General features: G+C 36.8%; 1 protein-coding gene across 1 annotated transcript; it reads right to left on the reverse strand.

Moving 5' to 3' along the window:
- Nucleotides 1-321: 321 nt before the first annotated feature.
- On the reverse strand, nucleotides 322-1,251 carry LOC100721735 (olfactory receptor 8S1-like). Its single transcript, XM_003476073.1, has one exon. The coding sequence runs from the start codon at nucleotides 1,249-1,251 to the stop codon at nucleotides 322-324; it is 930 nt and encodes a 309-aa protein (XP_003476121.1).
- Nucleotides 1,252-19,368: the final 18,117 nt, after the last annotated feature.

Consider the following 19,368-nt stretch of genomic DNA (forward strand, 5'->3'; position numbering starts at 1 on the left):
TTATATCTTGTTCCCTCTTGTTTTGTAGATCCCTTTATTGTACACCTTTGTGAAAAGTTCCATTAAAAAAATAAACTATTTGATCTAAGGATCTGTTTTGTTCCAAAGATTGTCTGTCTATCATGTCTGAAATCCTAGCTACAGCCAAGATGACTCAGATTTTGCAAAGAGATTTGAGGGTACTTCTACATCAAACCTTTATCAAGCCTTAATGTTTGTGGAAACTTGTTTACTTGGAAGGCCAAATAGTAGAATTTAAGTGAAATCCAGTATTTCTAAAATCAAAAACCTTTCTCCTTCAGAAAATCACATAGCTTTTTCTTACCCTGAGTTACATTTCTGTTGTCGAAGCATCCTTTGCAATGCTGTCTTTACTTCCTGGTTCTTCAGACTATAAATGAGTGGATTTAACAAGGATGTGATCACACTGTATTGGATGGAAACCACTTGCTCCAACACTGAGCCTGATGCAGGGCTCAAGTACCTGAAAAAGATTGTCCCATAGAACAAGAGAACAACAGTGAGGTGAGAAGAACATGTGGAAAAGGCTTTGCCTTGGCCCTCAAAGGAGTGGATGTTCAGTACAGCAAAAATAATCCTAGAGTAGGAAAAGAGGATTAGGGGAAGTGTCAGTACTCCCAAAAATGCACATGAAACAGCTAAAAGAATCTCATTGATAACAGGATCAGTGCAGGACAGAGGAAAGAGTGGAGGCAGCTCACAGCTGAAGTGAGAGATGATGTTGGAACTGCAGAAGTGTAACTTGTGGATGAAGAGACAGTTTACCAAGGAAATCAGAAATCCTACTGTCCAAGCTGTGCTCACAATAACAATACAAAGAGTTCTGTTCATGATCATGGTGTAGACCAAAGGGTGACAGATGGCAGCATAGCGATCATAAGCCATGGCAGACAGAAGGCAGGATTCTGTTCCCCCAGAAAGTGTGAAAAAGAAACTTTGGGTGATACAGCCCCACACAGAGATGGTTTTATTTTGAGAGAAGAAATTTTGAAGCATCTTGGGCACAGTAACTGAAGAGAGGCTGATATCTAGGAAAGACAAATGTCCAAGGAAGAAGTACATGGGCGTGTGGAGGTGAGAATCAGCTGTGATCACCAAGATCATCACGATATTCCCCATCAAAGTCAGAAGATACAGCACAAGGAACAGCACAAAGAGCATGGTCTGGATCTCAGGATCATTGGAAAGTCCCAGAAGGACAAACTCAGTAATAAGACTGATATTTTTCATGATTACGTAGAGATTCTGTCCCTCAGTTGAGATGAATATTTGTCCACTTAGTAGGACATTGATTTCAGTCACAGGTAATATAATCCTCATCCAAAGACCAGAATAGGAAATTCAGGATAAAGAAATGTCTTCTCAAATATAATCACTTCACTTTCTCTTTTTATCTTCTCAATAGCATTAGACTCACCATGACTTCTATACCTTGATCCTACTTCATCAGCTTTAGTAAATGGAGCAGCTTATATAAATCAGTAGGTTCTAGAGTACCCCGAAAACCCTTTGTGGTTAAAGACTGTAAGGCATCTTGGCAAGTGATTCCTTTTCTGAATTATAAGAAGATAATATTCACAGCAGGTGAGAACATTTTCAAAATGGACTTTAGCCTCTTAATTTTTTTAAGTTCTCATAGCATAGCAATGTCAAGGTTGGGACTTGATCCAAGCACTGAAGTCTTGTACTGTATATTTTCTGTTGTATCACTCTCAGTGGTTTTGAATCATGCAGCTGCTCTTGTAGGGAGTTCACTTAAATTGGACTTTAATATTCCTTGACTATCACACTCACTCAGTGGTCTTCATAGTTCTTTGTTAACTACTCCTGAAGTAGAAAGAGCACTAATGTTGGAGGCATGTTCCCAGTGGCATCATCTGGGAAAAATATGTTAAGCTTTAACTTGTTCATCTGTAAAAATGAATACTGATTTACTATACAAAAATAAAATTTGTATATGTATGAAGAAAGACTGACGCAAAATTTTATGTAATAGCAATGATTTCTCTAGGCTGATCGACATTTTTCCTTTAAACAGTTTCTCTAATGTTGTAAAGTTATTTTTTCCATATATACCTTTCACCATATATAAACATGGTTTGTAAACCATGTAAGTTAAGAAAGGAGAGTAGAAGATTTTCAGAAAACTCACAGTCTATCTTTGTTTGTGCTAGAGAAAAAATTATAGAGTATTTGAGTGAGGAAAAATTCTTGAGGCAAAGGAAGCTGAACTCCTAAGGAGGAAATTACTTTGTAGTCTCTTCCCCATCACAATTAGACATTTCAGTAATTTGATTCTACATGACTACATGTTTTAGAAATCCCCCTTTGAAATTCACCACACCTATGATCTCAAAACACTACCATAGTAATGTTTCCAAAGTGTGTTTAGTGCCTTCCGATATGACGTATCACAGTGCTTCAGGGATCACCATTAAATCGCCAAGTAGCAAGGAATCAGAAAATGTGTCTGGGATCTCAGACACCTCAGCTCACCTTATCTCTCCTCTTATCTATTTCTTTACACTTGCTTTGGGCAATAGGACTACACTTGAGCAAAGGGTTCCATTACTAAATCTCTTTGTGAAATTGGACATTCCATGGCCCAAGAAATAAATATGTCTTTATTCTTCACCCTTTTCATTTCCAATCCTCTAGGAAACACTCCTCCCTATGCAGCCAATAGCACATTTTATAATAAAAAAAACCCTGTGTGTGTGTGTGTGTGTGTGTGTGTGTGTACCCAGAATCTCTTATATGAAGGATCTAACAAGAAGATTCCATATGGATGAAGAGCAGTATTTCAGCTTCCTAGCTCTTCCAGCTAATGACTGGAGGTTGAAATACCTGTCTTTGAGGAAGACATTTAACTCTTCTGGATCCAGGTTCCTCCTGTGTAAAATGAGGAACTTACACTAAATATCTGTACATATCCCTCCCAAGTAAATATACCTATGTGCCTCTGGGTAGTTCTCACCAACCTTCCTGAGCAGAGCTGGTGCTGATCTGTCTTTAGACTTTCAAGCCAAGGTGCTTGCCACAGGATACTGTTGCTAGTAGGAAACTTGGTTACAGTAGCTGATAAATCTCCAGTTAGCTCACAGAGTATGTAGATTTTGTTCCCAGCCAGTAATATGTCCACAAACAAGTGAAGACAGGTTGTGGTTAAAAGTCCAAGTGTCTTGGTATCCACTGGTGACTTAGTTTTTTTCTCTTCTTTTTTTCCCATTACTCTCTTCCAAAGAGAATTGCAAGCCAGTTTTGCAACTTGTGCTTCTTTTTTCATCCAATGGCTCTTCTGTCAGATGGACCTTGAGGAGAAGTCAGAGAGTCAGACTTGTTCATTGCTCACAGGAAAAGCAGGTTAGCCAAAGTCAAAAGGGTCACTGGCCCTAGGAGAGGGTAGCCACTGACATGGCTGTTACTGGCAAGGTCTGGCTAAGGACAGGGAATCAGAAAGTTCCTGCTTACAATTCCTTTGCTAATTAAGAAATAGGGATCCGGAGATTATATAAAGGGCTTTTCCAGTTTCTGACAACTCTCTAGTTCTGAATATGAAAGTGTGCATACACACATATACACAGGAATAAATTCAAAATTTTTATTACTGCTATGAAACCATTTATTCTTTATACTACTTTTACTTCTCTAGCTTTCAGCTCAAGCATTTTCTTCCTATCACAGAGATAATATTTCTTTCTCTAATTTTTTAGCCTTCTTTTCTATTGGCTTTTCACATATTATTGCTCAAGGTTTTTTTTTTTATTTAAAAATTAAGTGGAGAGCTGGTGATTTAGCTCAGTGGCATAAGTGCCTGCCTGGCAAGTGCGAGGTCACAAGTTCGATCCCCCATACCCAAAACAAAACAAACAACAAACCAAACTTAAATGGGCATAATTAGTAACCCTTCTTATGCTGGGAGAAACTGGCTTTCCCAAGGCTAGCTTTGGTCATCTTGGGAAAGGCAGAAAAATACTTACTCTGCTTAAATAGACACGCTGAGTACAGACATAAGAAAGTGAAATCAAAATTTGGCTTACCTCTGTTATTAATTAGTTAATGCAACTGGAGGGAAGCTATATGAAATTATGAGATTTAGGCTGCTTAATACCCCAACCAGCTTCTTCTCTTTCCTTCTTTGTAACCAGTTTCTTTGAAGAATAGTCGGTACCAAAGTGTCTTCCTCATTGATTTCTCAGGCCATTGTCATCTCTTTTTTTCTGATCCCCTCATTGTCCATAGGGACAATTTACTTGCTATATTTAGAAACCTGAACGATAAACAAAGACTTTGGTTAATTGGTGAGCTTTGTTGGATTCAGGTAGAGAAGGCGTTGCTTTGGCTCTCAGAAGAGTAGGTACTCAGATAAACTCTATTATTTGGGATCCTTATATTATATGAGTCCCAAAAAGAGAAATGATCTCACAAAAATTGTCACTGGTATTAAGAGCTATACTGTATACAGGAGAAGTGGAGGCAGCTAAGAGTTAAAGAAAAGTCACTGGAGAGAGGGTTAAGTTGAATGTGTCAGTCAGCTTAGGCCAAATTGTGCTGTGATGACAAGTGATCCCAAATTTTAAAGTCTAAAATAATACTCACTTTTCATGCTTCATGCCCACATAGACAGCTGTGATTTTGTTACTGTGTACCCTTTATTTTGGAACCTACAATATGATATAGCCTTTAACTTGGGCATATCTTGCATTTGAACTTGTAAAAAAAATTATAATGGTAAAGTATAAAAGGGCTCCTCTCAGAAACAATACATGTTATTTTTAATCCACATTTCTCTGTCATTTTTTTTCACAAAAATATGAAGAAAACACAATAAAGGAAGAATAATTTCTTCCATGAATAGTGTTGGGGTGAATGGATATCCATATGCACAAGAATGTAATTAGACTCACATCAAGACAAAAATCAATACAAAATGGATTGTATGTTTAAAACATAAAGATTTAAACATAAGGCCAGAAATTTAAAAATTTCTAAGAGGAAGCAGGAAAAAAACTATAATTTTGATCTGGCCAGTGATTATTTTGGCTATTACACTGGAAGTGTAGGCAACAAAAGTAAAAAATGGACAAATAGGGTTATACTAAATCAACAGTTTCTCCACACAGCAAACTCTCATCAGAGTGAAGCAACAACCTACAGACTGGAAGAAAATATTTATAAAACATATATCTGACAAGGGGTTATGACTCAAAGTATAAATGGATGTCAAACAATTCAATAGAAAACAAACCCAATTTAAAAAAAATAAGAAAAAGATATTCTTTTTCTAAAGAACACAGAAAAATGATCAATAGGTATATGAAAAAGTGTGCAACACTCCTAATCATCAGGAAAATGAAAATTAAAACCACAGTGAGATAGCACTTCACCCATTAGCACGTTATTACCAAAAGACAAATATATCAAGTGTGGAGGAGGATTTATGGAGAAAAAGGAATCCTTTTTTGTACATTTTTGGTGAGAATATAAATTGGGATAGCCACTGTGGAAAAGAGAATGGAAACTTCTTAAAAAATTAGAATATAACTTCTATACAACCTGGCAATCCCACTTTTGTATATATTCTCAAAGGAACAGAAATCAGGAATTCAAAAAAGATAACTGCATTCCCATGTCTGTTATTCATGATAACCAAGATGTAGGAATAATCTAAAGGTCTAATTACGGATGAATGATAAAGGGAGTGTAGTGTACACACAAAAACGAACATTTGCCTTAAAAAAGAAACCCTATCATCTACAGTTATATGAAGGAAACTGAAGGATATCATAGTAAATGAAATAAAACAGTCACAGATCAAATGCTACATGATCCCACATGCATGAGGAATATGAAACAGTCAAACTCTTGGAAGCAGAGATTGGAAGGTTGATTGTCAGGGCCTTGGAGGAATGGGAAACTAGGGAGCACTGGTCAATAAATTCAAATTTTCAGGTATACAAGATTAAATGAAAAAAAAAATTAGGAATCTACTCTAGAAATTTTTAAATTAAAGAATTGTTTTTAGTATTTTGAGACAGATTCTTACTATGTTGCCCAGGTTGGCCTCAAACCCATGGTGATTTTTCTGCCTCAGCCTCCTGAGTCATGGAATGACAGGTGTGTGCCACCACACTTGACCACAAATTACTATTAAATTGATAAGAGAACTTAGGAAGTTTGCCACATAGTCAACATAGAAAAAAGCAAATTGTATATTTATGTCAGTAATAATTACAATATGAAATAAATACCATTTTATAAAAACAACAGAATCATAGAATATCTCAAAACATATCTAACAAAAATATTCAATACCTATAACATCTTACTTAGAGAAATTAAAGAGCTGGAATTAGAGTTGAACACTTAGAATGATGTACAGTATTGGAGAACACAATACTGTACAGTTGTCAATTCTTCAAAATTTGATTTGCCAGTTAGCAACTTGCTACTCCTCAGCTTCAAATCTACTTGCTATTTTCTATTTTGAAATAATGGAGCCAGAATCTCTAAAACTGACATCATATGAACCTTTGTCAGTAGAGAACAATGCAGGACCAGCAATTTAGGAAGGGGTTTTCTTCCTGGTTCTGATATGCTCCTCTAAGCAAGCGCTGAAATGTGTGTGGCTGCAGAGTACAAGACTCCTACAGCCATCATTGTCTCCTAACTTCAGGCTCACTCAGTGCACATGTCTTGTACAGTTCCTGGTTCTATTAACTCACATGCTTTTTGCATGCTTTGTTATAATAGTGCTCTGTGCAGTACCTCCCATGAAAGGGTTTCTTGGCATCCTCTTCTATGCCTTTGCAGTGGCATGCTGACCGATGCTTCACTGTGAATGATATCCTTTGCCACCCATTAAGTGACTGCAACCATAGAGAACTTGTCTGGCTTTCTGTGAACCATGGCTCTGTCTTTTCTAGTGAGGTCTGAATCTTCATCCTTATTGGTTGTGAGGACAGGAAAGGAAGAAGCTCTGTCAGATTTGCATTGTCTTTGGGTACTCTATCTCAGGTTTAGAAGTAGTGACTGCTTTGTATATTCTAGTTCTCTGCTCCTTAGAGTTGTCTTCATTTATTTCTAGCCAATCCCTTTGTTTGGCTAATCCAGTTATAGTTAATAATTCTTTACATTAAACTTTCCCTGACCAATTTGCTGTATAAGTTTATATCTCTTGACTAGACCTGAATGACATAGAATTGATACGTGGAATAGTCTTACAAATAGACAGCAAATATCGAACTTTGTGATCATTTTGGTCATACCATTGGGTTTGAGAGTAGTGCTTAGCTCTTTGCCAATGGGAAATATGACCTAATAATCCATAGCATATGATGACATTATATTTAATCAAGCTGCCATCTGCAATTAATTGTGACATGCCAACTGAAAAAAGTGCCTTGTGGGCCGACTTGCTCTTATGGTAGTAATGATAATTATAGTGATTGTGGTGTGGAATAGGTTCTTCTGTGTGTACATTAATGCTTACAAAAAATGCAATGATCAACTTTGATACTTTTAAGTCTCACCTCAACCCAAAGTATGAGAACCTGAGAGCTTCTATAGCAGCATCAAAAGAAGCTCACTGTTTTTAATTGCAGGTCTGCTGCTAAAAATTAAGCACAAAATTTAATTTCTTGGGCTTTTCGAAAGCAGTTTAATTCAGAGTTTCAGCAACACTCTTAAATGAAAAAGTGTCGATTGGGAATGAATTCAATCATGAAATTCTGAAACTTGGAAAGGGAACATTATAGACCTAGGTAAATATTTCCAGCAGCATAAATGCCTGCCTGGTAAGCACAGGTCCTGAGTTTGATTCCTGGTACCAAAAAAAAATTGACCATGTTGAAAGTCCAAGTGATATTAAGCCTTCCTCACTATGGAATCTAGCATCTTCTAGTGTCAGAAGACACTAGTTTTATTTTGCTTGAAAACTGTGTTGATCTAATGTGAGACACATCCCTTGCAAAGAAATGTTCACTGTCCTCAAAATTCATCACAACTACACCCAGATTCAAGTCTTTGTGTCCTAAGGATACAATTAATCAATGTCATTCAGGAAGAAAAAGCTTAAATACCAAAACAATAGCTAAACTTTGTGAATATGTGTCAGCTAAGGCTCAGTTAACATGTACGAGGAGGCTCTGTGGGTGCTGGGCCAAAGACAAAAGAATACAACAGTAGATTAGGCCAATTTAAACCATAAAGATATACTTATTAGATGTCCTGGACATGGAGCAGCTTATGCAACTGAAGGTGGCCCTGGACCACCTACTTAAGTGACTGAATATTGAATTTGATGATACTTTTAATGAGACTGAGAGGTGAACGCTTTCTTGGTATGATATGGAGGACCCAGTCCAATTATTTAGAACTGAATTTAGCATGAGCCAGATAATTAATCTCTGAACAATATTCCATGGGAAGACAAAAAAGATAATCTCTATATTAAGTCACTGAAAAATATATTGGGAGAGGAGATAGATCATCGAAAAGCTCTGTTTTATAGCTTTTGGGGTTTTTTTTACATTTAAAAAAAATTTTTTTATCGGTACCCCTCACAACCAACTGCTTGCAAGGCAGGTGCTTATGCCACTGAGCTTAATCCCCAGCCCCTGTTTTATAGTTTTTGAAGACTAGGCATGATTTTGAGGGAATGTGCCATTGAGGTATCCTGATTTTTTTTTTTTTTTGTCTTTTTCGTTTTTATCGGTACCAGGGATCGAACTCACGACTGACTGCTTGCAAGGCAGGCGCTTATGCCGCTGAGCTAAATCCCCAGCCCCGAGGTATCCTGATTTTTAAATTAAAATTTTATTTTTTATAAATATGTTTTAATATTTCCCATAAAAATACCTTTTTGGGAAGTAGTATATAATTCACATTCAAACCTTTTTTCTTGAAACTCAGAAATTAACTAACCAATTCCAATAAATACTATGTATTTTTCTTTAAGCATTTTATTTCTGCCTTGCATGCTGTCTAATAAAATCAAAGTTGATATGAGAAACCATTTAAAAAGAGACTAGAAATGACTCAAGCAGTTTGATTTTTCTGTTAGATATTCTGCTCTTTGCTTGACCTCTGTCTGGAATTTCCTCTTTTCCAAACCCATGGTCTAGGAAACATGACTGGGGGAAGAGGTCACTGAGAAGAGTTGACGATGGGGTTCTTCTTCATTGATCTGTGGAAGCAAAGGCAAAAAGAAAACTTTTGAAGAGAACACTTTCTTGAAACAAATCATTCTGTATGCCCTTGTGGAGTTAGGAAGAAAGGGATATCAAAGATGTTCTTCTCCTTTATCTCTCACTCTCATTGCAGACTTGTGGTCTCTCTGAGTAAATCTTTCTAAACATAAAATGTTTTGGCTTCTAGACAACAACAACTTTTTAAAATCTTGTTTTATGACAAGAATGCTCATAGAGCGTGTAGATTTTCTCTAGTATGTGTTTTCAGCAGATTTGGTATTGGTTGAAGATGAGGCACTGAACTAAATGAAATTCAAATCAATTTCACCCTAAAATCTTAGTATCTTGTGGGGTGAGGCACCACATAATTGTGTGAGTGATAATTCAAATAGTTATCTTTAAAGGGAAAATAGACATTTGTTCTAATGATAGTTCTTAAAATAACTTATAGCCTAAATAATCAACGTTTCCCTCTTTCCAATTATTTTAGAACTAAAAACTATTTCCTGTGAATTGTTCTTGAAGTGTTCATGGTGCTGAATATTGCCTTCCTAAGAAAAATAGTGGAACACTTTACAAGATAATGATCGAAGTATATAGTTGTTATGGTTTGTGTTTGGATGCCCCCTTCAAGCCTCATGCAATCATAGGCATGGCTGAGTCTGGTATTCGTGATTGATTTGTTTTCTGGCACTGGGATTGGTGGTATGAATGCTGCACTCACCCAGGAAGGGAGCCAGCAGACAGTGTAAGGGTGGGAAGAAGGCACGTCTTTCCTCTTTTGCTCTGTTCACTTTTGCTGTTTGTAGTGGCCATGAATGGCTGCACCGCTATGTCATCCTGCCTTGAAGCCAGCTGAATATGGACTGAAACCCCCAAAACTGTACAAAATAAACCTTCCTTTGTTTCACTTTTGGCATCAAGTATTTTTGTCTCGACAATGAGAGAAAAGTAACTAAGACAGAATTTGGTACCAAAGGAGTGGGGTCATTGCTGTGACTGTACTTTGTTATGTGGTTCAAGAACCTTTGGGAGTGGCTTGTGGGAAGAGTTTAGAAAGGTTCAGAGATGTTGCCTGAATGCACAGAACTGAAACAGCTTAGGCTGTTTAGTAAGACAGATTCTGGTCAGAGCTCAGGAGATAAGAAGGCTAATAGAAAGCCTGACAGTAGAGACCAAGCTATGTATGTTTCTGCTGGGAAGGACTGCATTGGCTGTTGGACTCCACATGTTATGGCTTGGCAGAAAGTTTGTCTACATTTTGCTTGTGTCCAGAGATTTTGCCTGAGACATGAATTAAGGACAATGGACTGGCAAAATAATTTCATGATAGTCTAGTGTTGAGGCAGTGGCATGGCTATTGTTGGAGGCTTTTAGCCAAACTTATGTTGTGAATCAAGAGCAAAATCCCAGCAGGATGATTTAAAATGTGAGTTTGGCCAGAAGGCTGTGGACTGTAAAGATAGAGCTGAGAACTTGATAGCTGAGAAGGAACAGAGAAATAAAAAAGATGGCCTGAGGGCATCCCAGGAAGCAGCAGGTCATCACACTTTGCAGCCTCAAAACTACAAAAATGAAAGACTTTTCTTGGAGGAGAAAGTTTCAGAGTACCATGTTCCAGAGTGGTGAAGGAGGCCACAGGAGGTTCCAAAATGGTGTTATCTGCACCAGATTTCATAATGGTGGCAGCATAGAGAAGCTGCTCCTGACAATCAGGTTTAGGGAACTCAGCAATCCAGGCACTCAACCCCTACGGCTGAGAGGAAAGACTGGCTACCTCTCCAGCTGGCAGCAAACTCCACCACAGCAATCCATGTGGTGCTGGTTTTAGGTTAATGGAGAAACCATTCACTTAAATGGAGAATGGAGAAAGTTCTAAGGCTAAAGCAGCTTCCACTGCAATTTCAGAAGGCTTGGGAGGCCAAGCAGTATGTCCCTGAAAGGGCAGTGTGTGAAGCTGTAAGTGTAAATCCAAAGGTGCAATGGAGATCCCAAAAGTTTGGAAATGCCAAGAACGTGGATCATCCAAAGAAAGCTACAAAGACTGAGCAGAGTGGGCCTAAGAGAGAAGCTGTGGGAACTGAAACCCCTGGAAGTGCTGTAGTGATGGGGTCCCTCAAGCCTTTTGGAACTTGCAATCAGATTGCTCCTGATGCTGAGTATGGAACTCCAGGATTTAATGTTTGCTCTGCTAGATTTTGGATTTGTTTTTCTTCCAATGCTTTGAATTTTCCTGTGTGTAACTTTTGGAATGGTAATGTTTATCTTTGCCATTGTATGTTGGAAGTGTTTAACTTTGTTTTCATTTGTATAAGGGCTTGCAGCTAAGAGTTTGCCTTAGATGTCAGAGGAGACTTGGGACTTGGTCTTTTCAGTAATGCTGAAACTGTTAGGACTTTGGCAACTCTTGGAGATGGACTAAATGTCTTTTGTATAAAGGATGTAGATGGGTCTCCAGGGGGCTAAGGTGGAATGTTATGGTCTGTGTTAGGTGACCCCCTCAAGCCTCATGCATGGCTGAGTTTTGTGTACATGATTGGTTTATTGTCTGGTGCTGGGATTGGTTGTGTGAGCGCTGCACCCACCCAGGAGTGGAGCCAGCATACCGCGTAAGGGCAAGAAGATGTGTCTTTCCTCTTTTGCTTTGTTTGTACCTGCTGTTTTCAGTGGCCATGAATGGCTTCCCTACCATACCATCCTGATTTGGAGCCAGCTGAATATGGACTAAAACCTCCAAAACTGTAAGAAACAAACCTTCCTTTGCTTCACTTTGGGAATCTGGTGTTTTTTCTCAATAATGAGAGGAAAATAACTAAGACAATACTAGAAATATTTTTAGAATTTAACAGCAAATTTACAGATAAAGCCAAAGTTTCCTCTGGTGGCATAAAAAATTGCTTGTATTTTTCAGTTTTTATTTTATTGGTAAATGCTTGCAGATTATATTCTCAGTAGAAACTTGGTACATGCACATAACACCCTAATTCTTTTTTTAATTCTCTCCTCTACATTCCTTCTCCCTCTATCTCTTGGATTCCTTCCTTTTTGTAAAAGAGCTACCTCACCATCTTAGCATTTATCTAGGAAATTTTTCACCAGAGAAAATGAGAATTCTGCTGCTTCACTGCCATCCATAGTTCAGGAATGCTTATGTAATTCCCCATCCTGCAGCTATAGCTACCCTTCCTCATTCAATCCCAAAGGAATCTTATCTTTTTCTCTAGAATCTGATAAATGAAGGAAAAAGACAAAGTATCGATAAATTGATAAATTTTCAAATTCCTAAAATATCCCAGTTCTGTCGTGAACTACTTTTGTGGCTTTGGTGAAGTAGTTTCTGCTGCTCCCCTTCTTGGTTTTCCCCACCAGTGCTGATCAAAGTTGGAGATGCTTGTATGCTAGACAAGACATCTATCACTGAACTACACCCATGGCCTTCAGTTTCCTTTGCCTATGCTCCGTTTCCTTTGGCTTGAAAAAGAAGTTTGTATAGATTTAGGATAATTGCCAGGTTTTTTGTTTGTTGCTTTTTCTTTTCTTTTGTTTTGATTTTGTTATTGTTTGTTTGTTTTTTATTTCCTTTTTTGGTGTGGCATTTTAGGAAAGACTGAGAAGAATACTTATTTGGAGATCTGAGCTTTGGTCTTCTTCCTTACTTTGAGAGAGAATGATGTGGGATGCTCCAAAAATTCAGTTAGGTCTCATGGAAGCTTGATTTCTTTTGCAATCAATTGTTAGCAATAGCCAACATATGTTTAGGCTAAGATAGAAGGTAAAACAAAGGCACGCACAGGTTGGAGTTAGTACCTATTAAAATGCTTTGGTCATCTTTTTTTCTTCCTCCTTCTTCCTCTATCTCTCTTGATTCTGAGGAGATCTCCTGACAATTTTGTGTGATCATTAACATTTTTTCTAATATTTTACTATTCATGGCCCATGTGTTAGGCTGGATCTTAGAAAAAGACTAAGCAAAGAGGGCCCTACTTTGCTGAGGTTAATCCACACTCACTGAGGAAATAGCAGTCCTTGGGGTGGGCATCCATTCCCGCCACTATTGTGGTCTAGAGAAAGAGGAAGTTGGCACACCCTTCTGATAGCCAGAGTCCAATCTGGGGCTTTCTCAGGTTTACTAGGATGTGATCCTCACATCACACTCACTCACACTCACACTTTCTCACTTATATAATTAGAAGCCTTACTTTTAGAGACACAAGATTCTCTACATCACAAAGAATCACATGAATCAATTTACTTTGATTTCCAACCCAATATGTGAGCTTTACACAGCATCTCTAAGAAGTGTCCACTCAGCCTGTTTGAAATTCAACTTCTTTTACTTGCTGTCGTTCCTGTCTGGGTGGGAGTATAAGGTGATTTCTTAGATTCTCTGTTCCAGGTTCTTGATGTCACCAACAAAGAACTGGAATTGGGTACTCAAGTTAGATTACAAAAGCAGAAGTTTATTGAAAGAGAAAGAACACTTGAGGTTGAGCAGGCTGGTAGCAGTAAAAGAGAAAGGCATAGTAGAAAGTTTTCTGGTCTGTGAAGTTTTTTTTCTTTACTGATCTTTAATTTTGTCTCTCTCAATATGGGGTATCTTGAGGAAGTTTGATAATGGAGGATTAATTCTCATTTGGCTCTATGTGAGGACACCCTAGTTCCCAACTGCATTTGCACAACTCTGAGCACTTTACCTCTCTGGGTACCATGGTTTTTATATCTGGCTCTTCAGCCACAAGAGCAGCACTTTTTAATCACAGAAGCAGATGGTAGAGTGGGCTGGTAGGTTGTCTCAGAATGAAACCAGGTGGTTGGCATATCCTTCCTTAGCTAGTTCTCTTTACTCTTATGTGCCACTCTATCTGGTCCTGTGCTACTAACAATGAAGTGATTTATAGCTTCTTGCCTGAATTCTGCCCAAAGTTCTGATCTTATATTATCTTTGTGATCATTTCCATGAATATTTAAGCAAGATCTGCTATTTCTTATCTTAAAAACAAAACAAAAACAAAGAACTGTCCTGTTCTCTACCTTATTCAAACAGATTGCCTTACTTTCCAAATTTCCTTTACTTTCTAAATTTTCTTTACAACAACATTTCTTGATAAAGTTTCTATGGGTCTAGCCTAGTGTGGGTCAGTAGCACTGAGCAGGCACTGGCAGAAGCAACCCTAGTGGCCTAGCAGCACAAGTAGCAACAGCAGTGCCATTGGCTTAGCAGCAGCAAGACAACTTGCCTAGGGGCCATGCTGATCCAGCATGTAAACTCGATCTACCAAGAGGCAACTCATTACATGCAAGTGCCTGGTAAATTTTGGATTTCATCATGTAACTGTAGAGCTTGTTCTTATGTTTAAAGGTACCAAATTAATAGTTACCATTGTTTTGGTCATTTGTTAGGTTGTGCTAGATGTTATTGTCATTGCTAACTGTACTACTTAAACCAGGATGTCATACATGTTGTAATCAGTTTTTCTCCCTTGTATGGAAACACTGTGACTGCCTAGTGCAATAATCGTCATGATAGTCCAGTAAGAAAGGATGGAGTATGGAGCCAAATAGATAGTAACCTCAAGCCAGTACATATCAGTGATATCCATAAGTGTAAATGGTCTCAATTCACCAATGAAAAGAAATAAGTTGACAGACTGGATCAAAACACAAGATCTCACAATATGCTGTATACAAGAAACACATCTGATCCAAAAGGAAACCCATAGATTAAAAAACGGATGGAAAATAATATTCCATTCAACAGGAACCCAGAGCAAAGCAGGGATAACTATTCTATTTGCAGACAGACAAAGTGAACTTCAAACCTAAAATGATTAAAAGAGATCAAGAAGGTCATATACTCATGGAAAAATTCAAGAAGAAGAACTAACAATTATAAATATATACACACCAAATACAAGAGCATCCAATTATATAAGACAGATACTAACGGACATGAAAAACCAAATACACAAGAACACAATTATAACAGGGGATCTTAACAGCCCATTGTCACAAAGAGATAGATCAACTAGACAAAATGTCAGCAAAGAAATAATAGAACTGAATCATACCTGCAAGCAATTGGAATTAATAAATGCATACAGAGTGTTCACCCAACCATATCAGAATATACATTCTTCTCAGCTGTGCATGGGATGCTCTCCAAAATAGACTATATATTACCCCATAAAACATTCGTAAGTAGCTGCAAAGGTATTGAAATTATCTGATGAATAAAATCTGACCATAGTACACTAAAATTGGTAATTAATGGCAAAAGAAATTGCAAAACCTGCATAAATACATGGAAATTAAATAACCTTTTGAACAACCAATGTGCTACAGATGAAATTAAAGAAGAAATAAAGCAATACCTACAATTCAATGAAAATGCGGAAACAACATACTGTAATCCATGGGATGCAATGAAAGCAGTCTTAAGAGGGCAATATATAGCAAAAAATTGTCATATTAAAAAAACAGAATGAGCACAAATAACCTAATACTTCATCTCAAGCTTCTAGAAAAAAGAAGAGCAAGTTAAACTCAAAGCTCATAGAAGACAGGAAATTATAAAGACTAAAGCAGAAATCAATGCAATTGAAACTAAAAAAAATACAAAGAATTAATGAATCAAAAATCAAAAGATTTTTTGAGAGAATGAACAAAATTGACAAACTTCTAGCTAACCTTATCAAGAAAAAGAAAAAAATTTCCACCAAATTCACAAAATAAGGACTGAAAAGGGGGAAATTACTACAGATCCTATGGAAATTCAGAAGATCATGAATACCTACTTTGAAAATCTCTACTCAGATAGAGTGGAAAACACAAAGGAAATGGACAGACTTCTAGAAACATACGAACTACCAAAGCTCAACCAAAAAGCTATAGCAATTTTGAATAACCCAATATCAGCTATTGAAATAGAAAACATAATTTAAAACTTACCAACAAAGCCCAGTCCCTGATGGATTTATGGCTGAATTCTACAAGAAATTTAGAGAAGATTTGATGCCAACACTCCTTAAACTCTTTAATGAAATTGAAAAGGAAGCAGTCCTCCCTAAATCATTCCTGGAAGCAAGTTTACTCTCATACCAAAACCAGAGAAAGACTCAACCAAAAAGGAGAACTATAGGCCAATTTCACTAATGAATATTGATACAAAGATTCTCAACAAAATACTGGCAAATAAAATGCAACAAATCATGAAAACGATTATACATCACAATCAAGTGGGATTCATTTCAGGAATGCAGGGATGGTTTAACATATGCAAATCAATAAATATAATACACCACATCAACACAGTTAAAAACTAAGGCCACATAGTAACCTCAATAGATGCAAAAAAAAAGCTTTTAATAAAGTCAAAATTCATTTTCATGATAGAAAGCCTTCAGAAACTCGGAATACATGGTGTCTACCTCAGTCTTATAAAAGCCATCTATGACAAAGCAACAGCCAACATTATACTAAAATGGACAAAAACTGAATGCTTTCACTTTAAAATCAGGAACAAGACAAGAATGTCCACTATCATCACTCCTATTTAATACAGTTCTGAAAACACTTACTAGGGCAATCAAAGTGAGAGAAATAAAAGGAATAAAGATAGGAAAGGAAGAAGTTAAATTATCACTATTTGCAGATGACATGATACACTATATAGAAGACCCCAAAAGCTCCATTAAAGGACTACTAGAGGTAATAAACAAATTCAGCAGTGTAGCTGGATACAAAGTCAATGCTCAAAAATCAGTAACATTCCTGCACACAAACAAAAACTCACCAAGACAGAAAATACGGAAATATCACCCTTTACAATAGCACCTAGAAAAATGAAGTACTTAGGAATTCACCTAAGAATGTAAAAGACCTATATGCTGAAAATTATGCTATGCTAAAAAAGGTGATTGCAGAGAATATTAGAAAATCGAAGGATATTCCCTGCTCTTGACTAGGAAGAACCAATATCATGAAAATGGCCATATTCCTAAAACTGTTATACAGATTTAATGTAATCCCAATCAAAATACATTAACATACCTCACAGATCTAGAAAAAACACTCTTAAAATTCATTTGGAACCTGAAGAAACCTAGAATAGCAAGACAACTCTGGGAAAAAAATGCAAGGCAGGAGGCATCTCAATTCCCAACTTGAAACTATACTACAAAGCCACAGTGATAAAATCAACACGGTATTGGCAAAGAAATAGACCTGAGGATCAATGGAACAGACTAGAAGATGCAAGCACAACTACAAAGACACTCAGCCACCTGATATTTGACAAAGGGCCTAAACATGTTCACTAGAAAAAGGATGGCCTCTTTAATAAATGGTGTTGGAAAAATTGGCTCTCCATATGCCAAAAACTGAAACTAGATCCATGCCTATCACCATGCACAAAACTAAAGTCTCAATGGATCAAAGACCTAAATATTAAAACAGAAACACTAAATCTATTTGGAAGACAAGGTAGGTAGAAGTCTTGGAGACATAGGGGTAGGCAGAGAATTCATGAACAAAACACAAACTGCACGGGAACACTTCAAAGAATCAACAACTGGGATCTCATATAATTGAAAAGTTTCTGCACTTCAAACGTAATCATCAACAGAGTGAAAAGAAAACCCACAGAATGGGAAAGAATTTTAGCCAACAACCCCTCAAACAAAGGACTTATATCCAGAACATATAAAGAATTGAAAAACATCAAGCCCCTCAAAATTCAAACACTCTCTCCAAAAATGGGCATCTGAGATGAACACACATTTCTTAGTTGAAGATATACAAATGGCAAATAAATACACGAAGAAAATGTTCACCATCACTGGTCACTTGAGAAATGAAAATTAAAACAGCACTGAGATTTCATCTCACTCTGGAAAGAATAGCTGCCATCAAGAAATCAACTGATAACAAATGTTGGCGAGGCTGCAGGAAAAAGGAACACTGCTCCATTGTTGGTGGGAGTGTAGACTGGTGCAGCCACTGTGGAAATCAGTATGGAGATTTCTCAGAAGACTAGGATTGGAAGTCCCATTCAATCCAGCTATTCCTCTCCTGGGTGTTTTCCCAGAAAAAGTGAAAAGGTAATGTCACAGTGATATATGTGCACCTATGGTCATAGCAGCACAATTTATAATAGCTAAATCTTGGAAACAACCAGGATGCCTATTTACTGCAGAGTGGATGAAAAAATATGGTATTTTTATACAACAAAATATCAGTCAGCTACAAAAAAGGATGATCTTGAGGCCTTACATAGGCAAATAGAAACAACTTGAGGTTATACTCATCAATGAGACAAACAAGAATCATATTTATAAATATCACATTGTTTTTCTAGCGTAAAAAGTAATAAGAAATGTAGGAGTAATAAAACCCAAAATGTGTAATTGCTATTGTGGAAAGAAGAGAAAAAGAAAGTGCTCTAAAGTGCTCTATAACTGTATGCATGTCTAAGTGTGTAGGATTGATAACCATATTACTAAGTTTTTCTTGGATCATTGAACAGAGCTGTTTGCAGTCTTGCTGTTTGAATGTACACTTTTTATGCTTTACTTTTGTAATTTGAACAACTATTTCTAAGAGGACAATATGCAATTTATCAACTAGTGATTTCTTACTGTTTATTTTTTTTGAAATTATGCATTATTTCTACCTTTTTATGTTGTGTGTTTTTCTATTTAAATAAAATTTAAAAGGAAAGAAAAGAAAAAGTAGAAATGTCCTTGAAGACATAGCTGGAATCAAATTATACTGTAATCTAGTAGTTTCCTTTTTACCCCTTTTTTATCTTAAAGAGAAAAAGTAAAATAACAATAAGGCAGAGTTTCAAAACAGGCTCGTAGGAGAGGAACAATAATTAATACATTGCATATTGTTATATTCATAATAGTCATTCAGAGTACAAAATATAGGCATGAAATATTGTCCAAACAATATTAGCACAAATCTTTCTTTTCAATGTACTAAGATAATCTAGCTAACTAGCTGTGTAACTATCATATATATATATAATTTTTTTCCTTTTCCCTTCCTTCCTTTCCCCATTCTCCCATCATAGTTTGTCTTTTCTTTTGGACCGTTTCTTCTCTAGTCCCAAAATCTATTGTACATTTTGAATTTTTTCTACTAATTCAATTTA

This window comes from Cavia porcellus, unplaced genomic scaffold (genome assembly GCF_034190915.1).
Source record: "Cavia porcellus strain 051 isolate PalLab524CR breed Dunkin Hartley unplaced genomic scaffold, mCavPor4.1 scaffold_8, whole genome shotgun sequence".
Lineage (NCBI taxonomy): Eukaryota > Metazoa > Chordata > Mammalia > Rodentia > Caviidae > Cavia > Cavia porcellus.

What these genes read in the sequence shown, in the direction of transcription:
- LOC100721735 (XM_003476073.1), bottom strand. Translation starts at nt 1,251, where the DNA reads ATGAAAAATATCAGTCTTATTACTGAGTTTGTCCTTCTGGGACTTTCC.